The 14,552-nt window shown below is 38.6% G+C and overlaps 1 protein-coding gene across 7 annotated transcripts in view; it reads left to right on the top strand.

Annotated features, from left to right (window-relative positions):
- RAD52 (RAD52 homolog, DNA repair protein) overlaps positions 1–14,552 on the top strand; it is a 116,988-nt gene that overhangs the window by 98,922 nt on the left and 3,514 nt on the right. For all 7 annotated transcript variants that reach the window (XM_038576377.1, XM_038576376.1, XM_038576373.1 and 4 more), the window contains 3 exons: positions 1,096–1,214; positions 2,108–2,183; positions 14,286–14,482. In XM_038576377.1, coding sequence (XP_038432305.1) covers positions 1,096–1,214; positions 2,108–2,183; positions 14,286–14,482 — 392 coding nt within the window. The remainder of the gene's footprint in view (positions 1–1,095; positions 1,215–2,107; positions 2,184–14,285; positions 14,483–14,552) is intronic.

Here is a 14,552-nt window from a genome sequence, read left to right on the forward strand (position 1 = left end):
AATTTTGGGGGGTAAATATTCAGTGATCTTAAGGCTCTAAATTATAAAAAAATTTTTCTGGATTGAGTTACCATTACAGATATTATTAACACACAATTGATCAGTCAGTTGTGTCTGTGAGGAGGACAAAATAACTACATCAAAATTTATATACTTAATAAAAATAAATTTTTGTGGAAAATGCATTTCTTAATGAGATGGATGAAGCTTTTTTTGTTGTTTTAAAGATTTTTTATTTATTTGAGACAGAGCGAGGGTGCACACAAGAGCAGGGGGGAGGGGCAGAAGGAGAGGGAGAAGCAGACTGGCAGCTGAGCAGGGAGCCCGATGTGGGACTCCATCCCAGGGCCCCGGGATCATGACCTGAGCTGAAGGCAGACGCTTAGCTGACTGAGCCACTCAGGCGTCCCATAGCTCTTTTTTCTTTTTGGGTAGTTTATATGTTCATAGTTTCATACTACTTTTTCTTAGACGTTCAGCATTAATTCTATTCTAACTTCTTATTTTTATAAATAGTACTGAAAAACCTTGTTCATATAAACTGGGAATAGAGTTTTGTTACAGTGTCACTCATTTCTTTGAATAAGCTTTCTGAGTTATATCTCAAAAATCAGAGTGCTATCATCCAAAATTACATTTGGTTCTTTACCAGGTACTAACTTGATCAGGTGAACCTTCATTTTTGGCGAAAGCCAAGAAATGGATACCACCTGACCTGTGAGATTTGCTATTCAATCATTAGAATCTGTTAAATATAATATTTCATCTTTTCCTTTTGTTCACTGTCCCAGAGGTTTTTAGACCTTGGAGTAATGCACCTTAGGAAGATTTACGGTAGGTTAGTTGTGTGCCTTTTTTATGTGAAAGAGGAAGAGGGAAGGGAAAATTGTCTCACACATTCCCAGGCGGATGAGGTCTAGAATGCAGTACTGGAAATGAGTTCTGTTACAGTTCTCGGTGCCCATGTGTCCTGAAGCAAGGTGCCTGGGTCCTCTTCGCCCAGTGCGAACGCCCTTGAGGGTGAGAAGAGCTGTGGAACCAGGGAGAGGCCTGCAGCTTTTCACGTTGGACTCTGAGCTCTTTTTCTACCTGTAGGATGGCTCGTATCATGAAGACGTGGGCTACGGTGTCAGTGAGGGCCTCAAGTCCAAAGCCTTGTCTTTGGAGAAGGCCCGGAAGGAGGCCGTGACTGATGGGCTGAAGCGGGCACTGAGGTAAGCGCAAGAGCTGGAGTCTAACCTGCTTCCGTTTGGCTCTGCTTTCAGAGCAGTTGTGATTTCTGTTCATTTGTTTAAAAGTTAAAATAACCCAAGTCTCACGTGTCCCCCTGCTCCCATCAGCCCTGCCTCCTCCTTCTCGTATTTCTCTCATGCTTTGTTATGCCTACGTCTCCCTTCTTTGGGAACAGGTGTAGAATACCATGTTCTCTATTCTGTCCTTGATTTTGCACACCCCCATCCCCGTCTTGAATCCTGAGACCTTTCCACACGAGTACAGAGATAGCTTTCCTATTCTGTCAAAACACCTGAACAGTTCTCATTGTGTATGTACAACTTAGTTACGTAGAACAGGTTTTGTTCAGTTTTACTTTTCTGGGGGTCATACATGGCCTTCGAGAATCAAAGTGAATTGAATCCCCAGAAAAACGTGTTTGAACATACATGAAAAACTTATAGTACTGTAACCTGTGCATGAGGCCAGATGTCTCAAGCAAAGTGCTTCAGTCATAGAGACAGATTGTGCTCTAAGCATGTGTCACCCACTGTTATTGGGGGAATTAGAACAGTCCTTAGAAAAAAAAAATCTCTGCTCCGGAATTAGTGCTTCATGGCAGGAGGTAGCTAATGGTGTTTTCTTAGTCTTTTTGTACTCCCTGCCTCTTGTTGAGGGCAGAGACTGGCAACGGCTGTGCCCAGTGCTGTATTCTGAGAGCCTGATACAGTGTATGAACATGGCAGGTACTCAAGAAACATTTCTGGATGTATATTAGGGTCCATCTCCTTTGCCGCAGTTGGGAAGCACTGTGCACAAAGGTCGTAACTCTGTTCTCTGATATTTACATGTAATCATTCTCAACCTGTTGCACTCTTTTTTTCCTTATCCTTAGAAGTTTCGGGAATGCACTTGGAAATTGTATTCTGGACAAAGACTATCTGAGGTCACTAAATAAGCTTCCACGCCAGGTATGTTAGAAGTGGATGAATGGACTGCCATCATAGGAAAGCTAGAGCCAGTTCCCTGGTGGCATGGGTTGAGTATTCCTGGAAGGAGAGAGAAGAAGGGGAGACCCAACCCTTTCAAGGTCTGGAATGTGTATTTCAGACTTGCTGGACGACCAGAGGCAACAGGAACCAATCACCTTATTTTCCAGCTGAAGGGATTGAAGCCTAGAGAATCTGTGCCACTTGTTTTCTTCTCCATGGAGAACTACGTTCAGGAATGGTCTGTGAAACCTCAAAAGGAGCACAGAGCCCCCTGCAGTACCCCTGTCATTCTTTAAAAACACTCAAAGAACCTCAGCTCTTCAATCTTGCTGCTCCTGCTGTTTAGGGGTCTAGAATCATGCATCCCTGGAGTCACTCTTGGCCAGGACTGAGTCAGGCAGAGGAGCCTTCCTGTTGTCTGGGTGGAGTGGCTGCTGTCTCCAGGGTGGTCTCGAGGCCCCCTGCAGTGCTGCCGCCCAGGGCGGCAGTCCCTTACTTGTCCTGGAGGGGTTCTTCTTGTGGAGACCCCCTCCAGAGCAGGGGGCACTTGGCATCTGTCAAAATGCCACACTTTCCCTTGTTAAAATCCTTTTCATATGTTACTGGACTCCATTTGCTTTATCTTGGTAAGGCTTTTTGCATCTGTGTTTATGAGGTATATTAGTCATGTTTTTTTTTCTTATGGTAAAAAACACATAACATAAAATTTAACATTTTAGCCATTTTTAAGTGTACAGTTCACTGATGAAACAGATTTCCAGAACTTTTTAGTCTTGGGATCCTGCAACTCTACCCATAGGACAACTCCCCTTCCCCCCTTCTAACAGCACCTGTTTATCACCATTCTACGTACTGTTACTCTGAATTTGACTACTTTAGATGCCTCGTGTAAGTGAAATCATCCTGGGTTTTTACTTTTTTGGTGACTTATTTCACTTAGCATAAAGTCCTCAAGTTTCATCTATGTTGAGCCTATGGCAGAATTATCTTCCCTTATTTTGGTGCACTTGACTGGCTTAGTCAGTTGAGCACGCGGCTCTTGTAAGTTTGAGCCCTGTGTTGGGTGTAGAGATTACTTACGCATAAAATCCTTTAAAAAAAAAGAATTACCGTCTTTTTTAAGGCTGAACAATATTCCACTGAATGTATACACTGCATTTTCTTTTTTCCTTTTTTCCATCAATGGACATTTGGGTGGCTTTCATCTCTTGATTTGGGAATAGTGCTGTTAGGAACATGGGTTTGCAAATACCTCTTCAAGATCCTGCTTTCAGTTATTTTGGATAAATATCTGGGTGGGATTGCTGGATCATATGGTAGGGTTTATTTTATTTATTTATTTATTTATTTATTTATTTATTTATTTATTTATTTATTTATTTATTTATTTATTTATTTTTACACAGAGCTTGAGCTCATCTGAGCTCAAAACCTGAGCTGAGATCAAGAGTCATGCACATGGGACACCTGGGTGGCTAAGCCGTTGAGCCTTTGGCTCAGGGCTTGATCCCAGAATCCGGAATTTAGTCCCACATCGGGCTCCCTGCATGGAGCCTGTTTCTCCCTCTGCCTGTGTCTCTGCCTCTCTCTCTCTCTCTCTCTGTCTCTCATGAATAAATAAATAAAATCTTAAAAAAACAAAAAAAAAAGAGTCAGGCACTTAACCAAATGAGCCACCCAGACACCTTCATATGGTAGTTTTTTGAGGAACTTCGGCACTGTTTTCTATAACAGCCACATCATTTTATAGTTCAACCAACAGTGCACAAGTGTTCCAATTTCTTTGTATCTTCAACACTTACTATTTTCTGTGTTTTTTGATAGCAGCCATTCTAGTGGGTATGAAGTACTATATCTTCTTGTGGGTTTGATTTACATTTCTCTGATGATGAGTTTCAATATTGAACATCTTTTCGTATGCTTTTTGGCCATTTGTACATCATCTTTGGAAAAATGACTATTCAAGTTTCTTGCCCATTTTTTAAAATTTATTTTTATTTATTTATTTATTTTTTAAAAGTTTTTAATTATTTATTCATGAGAATGCACAGAGAGGAGAGAGAGAGAGAGAGCCAGAGACACAGGCAGAAGGAGAAGCAGGCTCCATGCGGGGAGCCTGACGTGGGACTCTATCCAGGGTCTCCAGGATCACACGCTGGGCTGCAGGCGGCGCTAAACCGCTGAGCCACCAGGGCTGCCCTTGCCCATTTTTTTTTTTAAATGGGCTATCTAGTTTTTTGTTATTGGGTTATAGGAATTCTGTATATATTCTGAATATTAACCCCTTTTCAGAGACAGGATTGCAAATTTTTCTATTTCATAGGTTGCATTTAAAGTGTTTAAGTTTGACATTGTCCCATTTGTATATTTTTTGCTTTGGTTGCCTGTGGTTTTGGTGTCATATGTAAGAAATCATTGTCAAATCCAATGTCCTGAAGCTTTTCCCCTAACTTTTCTTCTATGAGTTTTATAGTTTGAGGTCTTTAATCTGTCTTGAATTTATTTTTGTTTATGTTGTAAGACACAGGTCTAACTTCATTCTTTTGCATGTGGATATCCAGTTTTCCCAGCATCATTTTTTTTTTTTTTTTTTCCAGCATCATTTGTTGAAAAGACTTTCCTTTACCTCATTGAGTGGTCTTGGCACACTTGCTGATACTCACTTGATCATATATGCAAAGTTTTATGTCTGGATTCTCTATTCCAATGGACTGTGTGTCTTTATTTATGGCAGTATCATACCATTTTGATCACTGTATCTTTGCAGTATGTTTTGAAATCAGAAGGTATGAGTCCTTTAATTTTGTTCTTTTTCAATACTGTTTTCATTATTTGAAGTCTTTTGAGGTTCTATATGAAATTTTAGGGTGAATTTTTTTGTTTATGCAAATGATGCTATGAGAATTTGATAGGGTTTGTGTTGAATCAGTAGGCCTCTTAACCATGTCAAGTCTTCCAATTTATGAACATGGGATGTCTTTCCATTTATTTGTGGCTTCTTTAATTACTTTCAGCAGTGTTTTGTAGTTTTCTGTGTACAGGTCTTTCCCATTCTTGGTTAGGTTTATTCCTGAGTATTTTATTCTTTTTGATGCTATTATAAATGGATTGTTTTCTTCATTTTCTTTTTGGGTTGTTCATTACTAGTATATAGACAGAACTAATTTTTGTGTATTGATTTTTGTATCCTTCAATTTTGCTGAATTTGTTTATTCTAACAATTTTTTTTGTAGTCTTTAGGTTTTTCTGCATATGAGATCATGTAATCTACATCTAGAGATACTTTTCTTTTCCACTTTGGATTCCTTTTATTTCTTTTTCTTGCTGAATTGCTCTGGCTAGGACTTCCAGTATGCTGAGTATAAGTTGTGAGAGTGGGCATCCTTGCCTCATTCCTTATATTATAGAAAAGCTTTCAGTCTTTCACCATTGAGTATGATGTTAGCTGTGGGCTTTTCATATATGGCCTTTATTATGTTGAGGTATATTCCTTCTATTTCTAGTTTGTTGAATATTTTTATCATGAAAAGGTATTGAGTCTTAATTGAATGCTTTTTCTGCATTAATAGAGATTACCATGTGCTTTTGTTCCTTCTTCGTGTTACTCTGGTATATCACATTGATTGATTTGTGGAGTTGAACCATCTTTGCCTCCTATGAATAAATCCCCCTTGGTTGTGGTATATAATTCTTTTAAGGTGCTATTGAATTCAGTATGCTAGTATTTGGAGGGTCTTTTTTTTTTTTTTTTTAAGATTTATTTATTTATTTGAGAGAGAGAAAGAGTGCATATGCATGAGCCAGGAGAGGGGCAGAGGGAAAGAAGCAGACTCCTTGCTAAGCATGGTGTCCGATGACCTGGAGCTCAGTCCCATGACCCTGAGATCATGACCTGAGCTGAAATCAAGAGTCAGCCGCTTATCCAACTGGGCCACCCAGGTGCCCCCAGATCTTTGTATCAATATTCATCAAGGATATTGTTCTATAGTTATATTGTTCTATAGTTTTCTCACAGTTTTTTTTTTTTTTCCCTTCTTGTAGTGTCATTGGTTTTGTTTTGTTTTGGTTTTATTAAGTTTCTTATTTTAGTTCCAGTCTAGTTAATATGCAGTGTTATATTAGTTTCAGGGGTATGATATAGTCGATTCAACAATTCTATATATTACTCAGTGCTCATCATGATCAATGTATGTAGTGTCATTGTTTGACTTTGGTCTTACAAAATGAATTGGAAATGTTCCTCTGCTTTAGCTTTTGGAAGAGTTTGAGTACTGGTGTTAATTCTTTAAATGTTTGGTTGAATTGTCCCACGAAGCCATCTAGTTCTGGGCTTTGTTGTTGGTAGGTTTTGGACTAGTGATTTAATCTCTTAACTAGTTACTGATCTCTTCAGGTATTTGCTTCTTCATGTTTAAGTCTGGGAAGGTTGTATGTTTCTAGGAATTTGTCCATTTCTTCTAGGTTGTCTGATTTGTTGTATAAGAAATTATAAGAAATAATCTTATTTCTGTGGCATTTGTTATAATGTCCCTACTTTCTGATTTTAGTTATTTGAGTCTTCTCCCTTTTTTCCTTAGTTAATCTAGCTAAGGGTTTATCAATTTTGTTGATCTTTTTAAAAAAGTTAAAAAAAACCTAATTCTTAGTTTTGTTTCATTTCTTTTCTTTAAGATAGATAGATAGATAGATTTATTTATTTATTTATTTATTTATTTATTTATTTATTTATTTATTTATTTATTTATTTATGATAGAGAGAGAGAGAGACAGGCAGAGACCCAGGAGAAGGGAGAAGCAGGTTCCATGCTAGGAGCCCGACGTGGGACTCGATCCCGGGACTCCAGGATCGCGCCCCAGGCCAAAGGCAGGCGCCAAACCGCTGAGCCACCCAGGGATCCCCTAATTCTTAGTTTTGTCAGTTTTTTGTCTATTGCTTTTCTATTCTGTATGTCATGTATCTCTGCTCAAGCTTTATTTCATTTTATCACTAGCTTATGTCAGCTATAAACTTTTCTGTTAGCACTGCTTTTGCTGCAAACCATAAGTTTTGATATGTTGTGTTTCATTTTCATTGTCTCAAGATATTTTCTAATTTCCCCTGTGACTTGTTCTTTGACCCACTGGTTAAGAGTGTACTGTTTAATTTACACATGTTTGTGGATTTTCCACTTTTTTCTTCTGCTATTGATTTCTGGTTTCATTCCACTGTGATCAGTAAGCATACTTTTGTATGATTTCTGTATTCTTCAACTGGTTAAGACTTGTTTTGTTGCCTAACATGTGGTCTCTCCTAGAGAATATTTCATGTATATTGAGAAGAACTTATATTCTGTTTTTGGGTAGTATTGGGTATATGTCTGTTAGGTCCAGCTGGCTTTATAATGTTCAAATCCTCTATTTCCTTATTGATCTCCTATTTGGTTATTCTACCCACTATTGGAAGTACAATTTGACAACTCCTACTATTATTGTATTGTGTTGCTATTTATTTCTCTTTCCAGTTCTGTCAGTTTCCTTTATGTATTTAGGAGCTCTGGTGTTTGGTACACAAAGATTTATAATTGTTATACCTATTCAGTGAATTGACCCTTTAATTGTTATATAATGTCCTCCTTTGTCTCTTGTAACAGTTTTTGACTTAAAGTCTGTTTTGTCTGGTATTAGTATAACCTGCCTTGCTCGTTTTTTGTATCAGTTATATGGAATATCTTTTTTCATCCTTTCACCTTTACCATGTGTCCTTAGATATAAAGTGAGTCTCTCATAAGAAGCATATAGTTGTATCTTGTTTTTTTAAATCTGACTAGCCAATCTGTCACTTGATTGGGGTGTTTAATCCATTTACATTTGAAGTATTGATAGGGAAGGACTTACTATTGCCATTTTATTGTTTTCTGTATTTTGTAGCTTTTTTGTTCCTCCTTTCCCTCTTACTGCCTTCATTTGTGTTCTATTGACTTTTGGGTAGTGACATGATTTGATTCCCTTCTTATTTCCTTTTGTGTATATTCTATAGCTATTTCCCTTGTGGTTATCATTGCAATTTTAAAACATCTTAAAGTTGTAGCATTCTAACTTGATAAGTTCAGTTGCATACAACAACTCTATTCCTTTACAACTCCACCCCTGTTCCACTTTATCTCATTGATGTTACATCTTTATATATTATATACCCCGTATCCGAGATTTGCTGTTATAAAAACTGTGATTTTTTTTAAATTGTAATTGTTTTTAAAAATTCTATATTCATGGAGCACCTGGGTGGCTCAGTGGTTGAGTGTCTGCCTTTGGCTCAGGTCATGATCCTGGGGTCTTGGGATCGAGTTCTGCATCAGGCTCCCTATGGGGAGCCTGCTTCTCCCTCTGCCTGTGTCTCTGCCTCTCTCTGTGTGTGTCTCATGAATGAATAAAAAAAAAATTCTGTGCATCAAAAGTACAATAATATAGGCTACTATATTTACTGGAGAATTTATTATTTTTCATATAGCTTTGTGTTGGTGTCTAGCATCCTTTTGTTTCAGTTTGAAGAACTCCTTTTACCATTTCTTGCTCTGCAAGAAATGGTACTCCCTCTGCTTTTGTTTTTATAATAGTCTTAATTTCTCTATTTTTGAAAGATAGTTTTGCTGGATACAGTATTCTTGACTGAGTCTTTTTCTTTCAGCACTTTGAATATTTCATCCCACTCTGTTCTGGCCAATAAGGAGAAACCTAATAATCTTATGGAGGCTCTCTTGTATGTGATAATTTGTTTTTCTCTTGCTGCTTTCAAGATTTCTTTTTGTCTTTGACTTTTTAAAAATTGAGATATAATTGAATATAACATTATTTTAGTTTTAGGATACAGCATAATTTGATATTTGATAGATTATTAAATTATCAACATAATAAGTCTAGATAACATCTGTCACCATACCTACAGTTCTTTTTTAAATGATAACTTTTAAGATTTACTCTTTTAGCAATTTTCAAATATACAGTATTATTAACTTTAGTCACTATGCTGTGCATTATATTCCCATGACTTATTTTATAACTGGAAGTTTGTGCTTTTTCATACACCCTCCCACCTCCTATTTTGCCTGCCACCTGCCTGTTCCTGGCAACTACTGATCTGTTCTCTGTACCTATGAGCTCCCTCTCCCCCATGAGATTCCACATGTAAGTGAGATGATACAGTGTTTGTCTTTCTCTGTCTCACTTCAGTAGCATAATGCCCTCAAGGTGCATCCACATTGTGGAAAATAGCAAGAATTCCTTCTTCTTTATGGCTGAATAATATTCCAATGCATATTTATTACATTTTCTTTATCCATTCATCCATGGTTGGACACTTAGGTTATTTCCATACCTTGGCTATTGTAAATAATGCAATAATGCTGCAGTGGACATGGGGTGCAGTTATCTTTCTGAGTTAGTAGTTTTGTTTTCTTTGGATAAATACCCAGAAGTGGAATTGATGGATCACATGGTAGTTCTATTTTTAATTATTTGAGGACCCTCCATACTGTTTTCCACAGTGGCTATACCAGTTTGTATTCCCACCAGCAGTGCATAAGGGTTCATCTTTCTCTACATCCTTGCCAACGCTTTTTTTTTTTTTTTTTTTTGGGATAATTGCCATTTTGACAGGTGTGAAGTGGTATCTCATTTTGGTTTTGATTTGTCTTTCCCTGATGATTGGTGATGTTGAGCATCCTTTCAAACATCTGTTGACCATTTGTGTATCTTTGGAAAAATGCCCATTTTTAAGAAAGAAATTATTTAGGTTTTTTTTTTTTTTTTTTTTTTTTTTTTTTTGCGCTATTGAGTTGTGAGTTCTTTACATATTTTGGGATTAACTCCCTATCATTTACAAATATTTCATCCCATTCACTAGGTTACTTTCTCATGTTTATAGTTTCTGTTGCTCTGCAGAAGCATTTTAGTTTGATGTAGTCACGCCTGTTTATTTTTGCTTTTGTTGGCTTTGCTTTGGTGTCAGATCCAAAAAGTCATCACCAAAACCAATATTAAGGGCTTATCTCCTGTGTTTTCTTCTAGGAGTTTTATGGTTTCAAGTCTTACACTCAAGTCTGTTCTTCATTTTGAGTATATTTCTGCATTGCGTCAGATAGTGGTCTAGTTTCATTCGTTAGCATATACTGTCCAGTTTTCCCAACATTTATTTATTGAAGAGATTGTCCTTTCTACATTGTACATTCTTGGCTTCTTTGTCATAAATTTGCTGATTGTATAAACATGGGTTATTTCTGAGCTCTCTATTCTGTTCCATTATTCTAGGTGTCTGTATTTATGTCAGTACCACACTGTTTTGATTACAATAGCTTTTTAATACAGTTTGAAATCAGGTAGCAGGATGCCTTCAGCTTTGTTCTCAAGTTGGCTTCGACTATTTGGGGTCTTTTGTGATTCATGACAAATTTAATATTGTTTGTTCTATTTCTGTAGAAAATGCCATTGGAATTTTGATAGGAATTGTCCTGAATCTATAGATTGTTTTGGTTTGTTTGGACATTCTATATTAATTCTTCCAGTCCACAGCATGGAATATGTTTCTATTTATTCTTCAGTTTCTTTCATCAGTGTCTTACAGTTTTCACTATACAGGTATTTTACCTCCTTGGTTCATTTGTTGCTAAAAGTGTTTTATTCTTTTTGTTGAAATTATAAATGGATTTGTTAATTTCTCTTTCTGGTATTCTGTTATTAATGTACTGTCTCTGACTTCTGGCAGTTTGATTTTTTTTTTTTTTTTAATTTATGATAGTCACACACAGAGAGAGAGAGAGAGAGAGAGGCAGAGACACAGGCAGAGGGAGAAGCAGGCTCCATGCACCGGGAGCCCGACGTGGGATTCGATCCTGGGTCTCCAGGATCGCGCCCTGGGCCAAAGGCAGGCGCCAAACCGCTGCGCCACCCAGGGATCCCTGGCAGTTTGATTATAATGTGCCTTGGTGTGTGCCTCTTTGGGTTTATTCTAGAAGTAGTTTTATGAGCTTCTTGAATTTATCCTTCCTTTTGCTCAGATATTGGCCATTATTTCTTTAGATAATCTTTCTGCCCCTTTCTCTTTTTCTTCTTCTGAGACTCTTTTAGTATACAGTGTGACAGGTGTCCTATAGGCCCTGTAGGCTCTGTCATGTTTCTTCATTCTTTTTTTGTTTCTCTGATGAGATGATTTCAAATAACCTGTTTCCATGTTGCTGATTCTTTCTTCTGTGAGATCAAGTCTGCTGTAAAACCCCTCTAGTGAATTTTTCAGCTGTTATTATATTTAAAAATTTTTTATATTGTTAGCTGCTTTTTTATAGCTTTTTAAAAAATATTTATTTATTTATTTATTTATTTATTTATTTATTAATTATTTATGATAGACACAGAGAGAGGCAGAGACACAGGAGGAGGGAGAAGCAGGCTCCATGCCGGGAGCCCAATGCGGTACTCGATCCCGGGACTTCAGGATCGTGCCCTGGGCCAAAGGCAGGCGCCAAACCACTGAGCCACCCAGGTACCCCTATGACAGTTATTTTGTTAATATTCTTCCATGGTATTCATGCATCACTGTCCTGGTTTCATTTAGCTATCTGTGTTCTCTCTTACTGATTGAGCATCTTTATGACAGTTATTTTATTTTATTTATGTATTTTAAAGATTTTATTTATTTGACAGAGAGAGCACAAGCAGTAGGAGCTGGAGGGAGAGGGAGAAGCAGACTCCCGGCTGAGCAGGGAGCCCAACATGGGGCTCGATCTCAGGACTCTGGGATCATGACCTGAGCCAAAGGCAGACACCCTACCAACTGAGCCACCTAGGTACCCCTATGACAGTTATTTTAAATTTGTTGTTAGCTCATAGATTGTGGTTTTTTTAAGGTCATTTTTTGGAGTTTCATTTTGTTCCTTTGGGCCACATTTCCCTGTTTTTCTTTTTTTGTTTTGTTTTGTTTTGTTTTGTTTTGTTTTTTTGAGAAAACAGCCATCTGTCCCAGTCTTTATGTATTGGTTTGGTGCAGGGGAAGACCTTCACCAGTCAGCCCAGCTAGAGGTTCTAGTACTGCTCAAACCTTTTGTGATTCCCCTCTTCCTGGCATCTCACTTTGTAACTGTAGCTCTAATGTGTTCTGGTGCTCATCTCTGTTTTTAGGGCTTTCAAACTCTGCTGACCCCATCAGCATGCTGAGTCAGGTGAGACAAAAACCAATGCCTTGGGCAGCCCCCAGACAAACTACAACACTGGATGCACAGTTTACTCTTGTTTCCATCCCAGTGGAAGAGCCCAGGATGGGAAGTATTGCTGGTTGTATTGCTCTATGCTGGGTGAGAGCAGGGGCAGAGGCATGAGTGGGCATGCAAAATGCCATGAATTTTCCTACCTCTTCTGTTGGAATCTTGTCTTGGTTTTATGCTGGCCTGAGTCCTATAGCTTCTCAGCTGGTCACTGGAGCGCTCACAAAGGTACTCTAGTCTGTATGTTGTTAACTCAGTGTCTATAGGAGAAGGGGTGGGGACCTTGGAGCTTCAGAGTCTACCATTCTGATAACATCCTTCTCCTTTTCTTTTTCACTTTTATTTTTTTCAAGATTTTAAAAAATGAAGTGCAACATATACACAGAAAACTGTGTAATTCATAATGTCACAGCCTGATGAATTTTTAGAAGTGAACAGAGCTATTTATCTCCCAGATAAGAAAATTACCATTACCAGCACCCCTCAGCACCATCTCATTCACTACTTGACTTCTTTGAAAAGTAACTATTGTCCTGACATCCTTATTCTGACTTTTATTTAGCCTCATAGATTTTTTTCTTTCTTTCTTTCTTTCTTTCTTTTTTAAAAAAAATAATCTCTACACTCAGTGTGGGGCTCAAACTCACAACCCTGAGATAAAGAGTTGGATGCTATACCGACTGAGCCAGCCAGGTGCACCAGCCTTGTAGATTTTTTTTCTTGTTTTAGAACTTTATGTAAATGAAATTGTACTTTATAAAAATTGATTGTGCTTGCTTCGGCAGCACATGTACTATAAAAATTGATTGAAGTATGAAAATGTACCTATAAACATGTAGAAAAGTATATGCATCATAAACGTTCAGCTTGATGAAGACATCCACTTAACTAGCATCTAAATCAAGAAAAAACTTTACCAGTGTCCTAGAAGTCGCAGTAGTGTCCCTTGCAGTCACTGCCAAGTCGTCCTCCCCTTCTCTTTACTACTAAGCAACTAAGAAACCACTTTTAGCAACATAGATTAGTGTAGACTCTTTGTACTTCTGGGAACCAAACAGTATGGACTGTTTTGTGTTTGGCTTTCATTTGGTGTTAGTTCTCACAGATGGTGAGATGCAGGAACGGCCCCAGGTTGGGAGATTGCCTGTGGCCTTGGCTAGCAGCTTATATCCGTGCTTTGCCGGTTTTCCTCTTCCTGTGTTTTGAAGGACACTGAGCTGTGCCATAGCAGCCTGAGGCTTCTTCAGTGGTATGGGGTATTTTAGGGGGAGGTCCTGGAAGAAAGGGCTGGGAAAGGGCAGGCCTCCAAAAAGACTATGTGTGATCATTTCCATGAAAAAGAAAAAGTCCACAGCATCAGACAGATCCAGCTGCCAATGAAGGATTCAAATTAGAGCTTACAGACCATTTGCCTTGAATCATAAAGTAAGATCCCTTTTTATCAAAACTTATTAATACAGAACGATGTAAAGTAAAAAATAGTTTTACTTCTTCTCTTGTAATTAAAAATATTAGTTGAAGTGTGGATCCTTTGTCTCAGCTTTTTTAAATTTAATTTATTTATTCATGAGAGACATAGAGACAGAGACACAGGCAGAGGGAGAAGCAGGCTGCATGCAAGGAGCCTGATGTGGGACTCGAACCCGGGAATCTGGGATCATGCCCTGACCCAAATGCAGGCATTCAAACGCTGAGCCACCCAGGTGTCCCCTTTGTCTCAGCTTCTGAGGACCAAGAGGGGTGATGGATGAGGACTGTCAGATACTGCTCTCCAGGAACCCAGGTCGTCAGGCTGGGACAAGGGAGGGAAGTGCAGCTGGAGGGTTATTTACCCCCTCTCTTCCCTTCTTAGTTGCCTCTTGAAGTGGATTTAACCAAAGCCAAGAGACAAGATTTTGAACCATCTGTGGAACAAGCAAGATATAGCAGCTGCCGGCAGAACGTGGTCCTGGGACCCCCCAAAGCACAGAAGGTGACCTCCCCTTGCAGACTGAGCCTCTCAGAGGATCCCCCCTGTGTGGTGCAGGAAGAGAAGGCTGGCAGCTCCCGGTGAGGCCACGGTTCCCAGTTTCCTCCCTTTCCACTCTTCCTCCTCAGGTGGTCCAAGGGACCTTCATTC

The sequence above is a fragment of the Canis lupus genome, chromosome 27 (assembly GCF_011100685.1).
Source record: "Canis lupus familiaris isolate Mischka breed German Shepherd chromosome 27, alternate assembly UU_Cfam_GSD_1.0, whole genome shotgun sequence".
NCBI classification, from domain to species: domain Eukaryota; kingdom Metazoa; phylum Chordata; class Mammalia; order Carnivora; family Canidae; genus Canis; species Canis lupus.